This window comes from Sprattus sprattus (genome assembly GCF_963457725.1).
Source record: "Sprattus sprattus genome assembly, chromosome: 3".
NCBI classification, from domain to species: Eukaryota; Metazoa; Chordata; class Actinopteri; order Clupeiformes; family Clupeidae; genus Sprattus; species Sprattus sprattus.
The window spans coordinates 35,358,461-35,365,960 of record NC_137922.1 but is presented as its reverse complement, the minus strand read 5'-3'; the positions used below and the strand labels follow the sequence as shown (position 1 = coordinate 35,365,960).

The following is a 7,500-nucleotide window of genomic DNA, read 5'->3' as shown; positions in this document are numbered from 1 at the left end:
AATTTATGAAAACAAGACACAATAAATAAATAAAAGGCAAGCAAATAAGAAAGAAAGACAGAAAGAAGATAGCTTATCGATCCAGACCTCTGATCCATCCCATCATTCTTCCCCTGGTGCGTACGTATGCTTGTATGTGTGTGTGTGCACACATGTATGTGTGTGTGCGTGTGTGTGTGCACATGTGTGTTTGTAAATGTGTGTGTGCCTGCACGTGTGTGTATGTGTGTGTGTATGTGTGTGTGTCTGCATGTGTGTGTGTGTGGGACGTGTGTGTGTGTGTGCACATGTGTGTGTGAGTGTGTGTGTGTGTGTGTGTGTGACGGCGTGAGGGAGCGGTCAGCAGCGGAGGCTCCAGTGTCTTACCTCAGCCCCATAATCACCCAGGGGCCGATCCCCAGAGCACCCAAACCACCCCTGACATCATCCCATCCCTCATCACTCTACACACAGCCACACTCCCTTCCTCTCTCTTCCTCATCCATACATCTCTCTCTCCTTCCTCCTTCACCCTCCTCTCCCCCTTCTCCTGCATCCCTATCTCTCTCCTTCTTCGCCCACATCCCTCCCTCTCTCTCCTTCCTCTCCTGCATCCCTATCTCTCTCCTTCTTCGCCCACATCCCTCCCTCTCTCTCCTTCCTCTCCTGCATCCCTATCTCTCTCCTTCTTGGCCCACATCCCCCTCTCTCTCTCCTTCCTCTCCTGCATCCCTATCTCTCTCCTTCCTCTCCTGCATCCCTATCTCTCTCCTTCTTCGCCTACATCCCCCTCTCTCTCTCCTTCCTCTCCTGCATCCCTATCTCTCTCCTTCCTCTCCTACATCCCTCTCTCTCTCCTTCCTCTCCTGCATCCCTATCTCTCTCCTTCTTCGCCAGCATCCCTCTCTCTCTCTCCCTGTTGTCCTGTATCCCTCTCTCTCTCCTTCCTCTCCTACATCCCTCTCTCTCTCCTTTTTCTCCTGCATCCCTCTCTCTCCCTGATCTTTCCCTTCTCACCATCCTCTCAACCCTCACTCTCTCCCTCTGTTCCTTCCCCTTCTCTCTCCTCTCTCCCCCCCCCCCCTCCACCCCTCTTTCATCCCTCTGTCTGCTGGGTCCTCTCCGAGCGCTGGGAGTGTTTTTCGGGCACACGTCCACTCTCTGGATGTGCCAGCAGAGACTGTCATAAGCGTCCAGGCACACCCTTTATCGCCTTAATCCCCTCCAGAGTAGGGGTCCAGGCAGCAACCCAGCAGCCAAGTGCCTGATCTCAGAGTAAACCCCACACAGCTCAGCCTCTGCAGGATCTGCCTGACACTCAACTGCGCAGTACTCACACTCCAGCTGTTTGTGGCGGCCATGTTTCCACATCTGAGTGCATTACTGATAGTGTGTCTTCCATTACTCCTCACCATATAGACTCACAGTAAGTCAGGGATTGACTTACAGTTAGGCCGGGGTCACGCTGAAGAGCAGCAGTGGCAAAGTGTAACACAATGCACAGACCATAATAGTTCAACCAGTTTAAACTTAGTTCCGTTGGCAAGTGGTGTGAAGTACTCATTTCCGTACAACGGAAAGAAATGCCCCGCCCCCATAAAGAATGTTCCTAGGATCCATTAAACTAACATTGATGAGCATCGTGTTACACTCTGGTAGTTGAACCAAGCTACACTTGAGTCAATGCTCAAGTGCTCCCACATCACAAGTGAGACACTAGCTTAAAACTAGCAGGGTCAACCACTCCTCAGCCGAACCAGAGCAAACTAGAGAAAATCTACCGCTTCTGCCACTGGCATTGCTAGCCAGTGTGATCCCTGCCTAAGTAATGTATTTAATGCATGAGCACATTCAAAGTCAGAGCAATGTGTACATTTGCATTAAAAAAATACTCCCACGTTGGTGTATTTCTAAATATCTAGTAATATTCACTACTTTAATCAACAATATTCTACCATTTATTTTCATATGGGTACACTGCGTGCGTGTGGCCAGGGATCTGAACTCTTCTCTTTGGTATTGCTTATAGCTTAACCATGTGCGCTACAGGAATGCTGTCAGGCTGATCTAGGACCTGTGGCTGAACCTCACGACATAGGGGTCAAGTCTCTGCTTGACCCTCGGCCTCTGCTGATGTCACTGAGTTATCAGGAGAAGATGCGTATCGGAGGACCAACCCCCTTTCACATAAAGCTGGTCTTTGTTAGCATGGGTCAGAGGGAGGGAGAGACAGGGAGAGAAAGAGAGAGGGAAGAAAAGGAGGGAAGGAGAGAGAGAGAGAGAGAGAAAGTCTTATTCTCACTAGGATCTTTTCATGCTCAATCTCTCTCTCCATCCCACGTTCCTCACATACCAACGAGCACTTATGTAGGCCGACTGGGGAGGCATTACGCAACAGGCAGATGTTTGTCATGGTCAGAGAGAGAAGGAGAGAGAAAGGGATAAAGAGAGAGACATAGAGAGATAGAGAGGAAGAGAGAGACAAGAGCGAGAGAGAGACAGACGGACAGACGGATTAAAGGAAAGTGTGCGTAAGTGTACAATATGTGGCTTAAACTGTCCTCAAGACTGAAGTAGAAGAGGACATGGGGACAGGAAAAGGACAGAGGACAGCAGAGAGGGACAGGGCAACATGAAGGAAAACAACAGAGGCACAGAGAGAAAGGAGGGAGGGGAGGAAGACTGGGGGAGAGGAAGGCAGAGAGAGAGAAGCAGAAAAGAACATCAGCACAGAAAGAAAGGAGGGAGGAGAGGAAGGTCCAGAGGGAGAACGAGAAAAGAGCAGAAGCAGAGAGAAGGAAGGAAGATTGGCGGAAAGGAGGAAAACAGACTGCGAAAAACCATCACAATCAAACGAATGAACGAACAAACAAAGAAACTGAACACAATCAAAGTTCCAGACATGCAAATCTTTCCCTGCTCCCCCTCCCTCAGACATCTGGACTGGCCACGAGGCGGCCCTCAGGGGCCCCATCCCCATCCCTCTGGAGTGTGAGATAGATGGGGTAATCACAGAGACATGGTCCTGGGAGGTTTGGGCCCTCGCTCCATCTGAAGGAGATTGTTTTCCTGAGGCCTTTTGAAGAGGTTTCACCAGGTGAATGTTGGACTATATGATTGGATTTGATGTATTAGTAGCATGGTAGAGATGGAGAGAGGCCGAATGATAATTGTGAGAGAAGAGAAGAAAGAAGATTGCAATTTGTACTTTCTGAGAGTAGGAATGTTCCGGATCATGGTGTGTTAGAGCAGGCTCTGCGGACTACACACTACATAGAAACTGACTGACCTAAGAGACTTGTTTGTTCTTCCAACTGGTTCATAGAATACATCTAAAACAGGCATTTGTTTTGTTGTTGTTTCTGTTGTTGTAGTAGTAGTTGTTGTTCCTAAAAATCTATAGAAAAAGATTTAAAAATATATATTTTTTTCTAAAAAATCCTGTCAGTGGAGTATACCTACTTTGGTAGTGCTTTGATTTTTGTATCTGAACATCACTCCAGTTACGCAAGAGAGAGAGAAAGAGCACATGATACCCACATCCAAAGAGACACAGAAAAAGAAGAGAGAGAGAAAGAAAGAGAGAGAGAGAGAGACATTTGAGAATAATGATAATGGATGATGTATAAATGGATTTTCAGTTACCTGATCGTCCGGGCTGCTTGTTGAGGGGGCGGTTGACCTCGGTGAGGGGCAGGATGTAAACCTCAGGGCCGGTCTGGGTGGCCGGCGAGGCCAGGGTGGAGACTTCGGCCTGGTACTCCTCGCCCTCCGCATTCTCAAACTCCTGCGTTTTTACAGAAGAGGAGCAGAGGTCTCAGGTCAACCAGCCAGATCAGAGGAACATTCCAGAACAATACGGCACACATGCGCCAGCACGGGCGCCCACGGAGAAGCACCAGCAGAAACGCACATTGTTGGAAGCGTGATGGATCTAATAGATTCCAGCACCCCCCTACCACTGCTAACCAGGACACGCTCAGTGGAGGCATAAATTATGCAAGGGAATCTGACATGGTATATATATTTTAGATGATATTACATAAGCTCTGACCAGAAATCAAGCCTCTGGTTGAGGTGTTCTGCATATGCTGCAATGCTGCAAGGCTAGGTCTCCCACCCACAATCTTCCTGAATCCTATTGTTCAGGAGCCTTACTCTTTGGTTTACTGTTAAGTCTGGGTAACTGAAATGCTAAGGAATATAACCTTCATAATTTTTACACACATACTTAATATACTACTGAATTTGAGAAATGTATAATCAAAACTTCAAAATCCAGAGTGTGTTGCATACATATAGAAATGATATGCATTGCCCACACAGAATATATACAGTGCATAAGGCACTCATATGATGTGAATCCCCATGTCATCCTTCACACAGTTCACCTAATCTGCTCAGTTCACCTAATCTGCCTTAAAAGGCTTTGGGCAGACAAAAAAACAACAATGGATCGATCGCGGTAACAACCTTGAAACTGACAAAGTGCAATCACCAGGGCAACAGATGTTTATAGGGAGTCCAGCATTTACCGCTGACACTGATGCCCATTGGACTCCATTGAGGAAGCCGTCACAGTGTCAGGAAGAGAGAATGACCCCTGAGACGTCTCTAAAGTGCTTTTTACTCTGTGCTGTATGTCCCTCATGGCTTCCCGTCTACTTCCTCTTGGCATTTATAAACAGGCAGCATAAGGAACAGTGCGTCCAAGGAGCAGTATCAGGAACTTGACAGGGTTTCGAAAACTGGAAACTGCTCTTTTGTGGCCAGGCCCGAAAAGTAGAGTACTTAGGGGGAAGAGACGAGAGGAGAAGATGGAAAACCGTGACCTCCCTTGGCTCCTAACTCCACCACCCCCAACCACCCCCACCACGGCCTGCTCCCACCCACCCTCTTCCCTTCAAAACCCAGCCTCATGCCCCCACCCCACCAACACATGCACACACACACACCACCCCCCGTTCTCCCTACATCCGGTCCCCTGAAGCCTTCTCATCCCTGGCCCCTATCTTCACACGCCCTCACACAACTTCCCTCCAGCACGCCGGATGATGTCCACGGCCGAAGTGGACCAACACGCACACACACAACGACACACACACACACCAACAGGCAAATACTATACACATAGATACTCACACACAATTATGCACACACACACACACACACACACACACACACACACACACACTACATATACACAGACGTGCACACACACATACACACACACTATCTCACACATACAGAGCAGAGCAACAGAACATTCTTAACACAGGAAAACATCAAATCACCCTCACCCTCTGAATACGTAGACACACAAACCCCACACTCTCATCTATAAGTTATAATATAAAAGGCAGCTAGCGTTCAAAGTACACACACACACATCCACAGATGTACACACACACACACACACACACACACACACACACACACACATACTATACACATACAGATACACACTGTCTCACAGCGTTCAAATAGATAGGGCTTCGATAGATGTCAAACCGCTTTTTTTTTACAGAGTACACATCAGAGTTCACAGAGTACACATCATCCCATCCATCAACAGCCATGCCATTGGTTGGCACAGAAACAAGCCCATTCACATGTCTCCTTTGACATGGACTACCCACACCTTGTTGAGTTTGTACTCCACAGAAAAATATGGGATATTCCCAATGTAATTTTTCTGGTCGAACTGAGCGTGACTCATGAATCATACTTTGGTTGGTTTTCTGTGAGTTTTCATCCCACTTAAGCTAAATCCCTCTAGATTTCTAAGTACTCCAAGCTAACAGAGGAACAAGAGACGCCTGCTGTGAGGGAAAAAAGGAACGTCGGAAATAGGGTTGGAGGTTTAAGACACACACTCTTGCTCTCGCTCTCTCTCTCACAAACACACGCACACACACACACAAGCACACTCATTTTTGCTCACAAATACATTTATATACACACACTTTCTCTCTCTCTCACACACATACACAGACACACACAGACACACACACACACACACACACAGACACACACACACACACACACACACACACACACCTGTAAGCAGAGGGATCGATCACAGCTGCTGATATTAAATAATGGTTTGTGCCAGGAGGCAGCAGAAATATAAAAATACTACGGTATAATTACATCTCTGCATTAACATATAAGGCCCACCTATCTACCATATATTCAGTCATCTATGCCAGGAATAAACCTGCTATTTAAAGAGGCTCTTGCCACAGCAATACAGCTGGCAAATAAACACACTCTGCCTATGTCGGCTCGCTAGGATTGCTTGACACAGCATGGCATCAGAACAGAGCCTATTTCTGTGACCTATTTCTATTTTCTGTGCGATCAATCTTGTTTCGTTCTCATTACATTTTGCATTTTCTATTAATTTCTATGCCATCCTTTCCTATCTATCCTTTCACTTCTCTTATGGGTTTTACACACACATGCACACCCATCTCATCATCTCTTCCTCTCCCTCTCTCTCTCTCTCTCTCACACACACACACACACACACAAAAAACATTCCCTCACCGAACGCATCTTCTAGGATTACCTGCACATAAGCCCCAGTCACCAGGCTCTACTTTGGCCGTACGTGCCCTGCACCTCCGCACCTCCACACCTCCACTCCTCCTCTCCACTGCCAGCCAGACGGGTGCTGTGTGGAGACCCATCCCATGCGGCCTCTCTGCAGGGAGAGAGCCCCTCCATCCAGCCCTGTCTGTGCCTAGAGCCCGAACCTGCTGGGGCCCCTAGCCTTACTGTCCCTGTCCTGCTGCATCTCTGAACCACAGAGCATTCTGTACTGACTGAGACCATCCCCCTTCACTTTCAAGTGAGATGGAGGAAGAGAGTGGGGGAGAGGGAGAGGGAGAGATAGAGATAGAAAGAAAGAGAGAGAGAGAGAAAGAAAGAGAAAAGAGAGAGAGAGAGAGAGAGAGAGAGAGAGAGAGAGAGGGATGGGCAGTGGCCTCTATCCCAAAAAATGTGTTCCTGTGCTCCTCCCAGGGAGGGGAATGAAGAAAGTGAGGAGGGGGCCAACTGAGAGAGAGAGAGAGAGAGAGAGAGAGAGGGATAGAAAGAGGGAGAGACAGAGAGAGAGGCAGAGAGGGAAAACCCCGACAAAAATGAGGGATGAAAAAAAGAGGGAGAGAAATGGTTTTCACATTCTGTGCTTATGACATCACTCTCTCTTTCTCTCTCCCTCTCTCTCTCCATCTCTCTCGGCCTGGGACACATGTGCTCAGCAGTCCTCTGCCCTTTTGAATGATGAGAACATGATCACACCGGAGATTCACACACACACACACACACACACACACACACACACACACACACACACACACACACACACACACACACACACACACACACACACACTCTCTCACACACATACACACACTACAGCACATGCATTACTTACATTTCACAGGCACTCACGCACACACAGATGGAATTCACATTAAACCAAGTCAGCTTCACACACAACACATAAACAAA

The 7,500-nt window shown here is 47.7% G+C and overlaps 1 protein-coding gene across 1 annotated transcript in view; it reads right to left on the bottom strand.

Annotated features, from left to right (window-relative positions):
- aatkb (apoptosis-associated tyrosine kinase b) overlaps nt 1-7,500 on the bottom strand; it is a gene marked incomplete at its 5' end in the record, with an annotated part of 57,953 nt that overhangs the window by 19,495 nt on the left and 30,958 nt on the right. Inside the window, one exon of the mRNA XM_080835460.1 lies at nt 3,625-3,766. Within this exon, the coding sequence (XP_080691586.1) occupies nt 3,625-3,766 (142 nt within the window). The remainder of the gene's footprint in view (nt 1-3,624; nt 3,767-7,500) is intronic.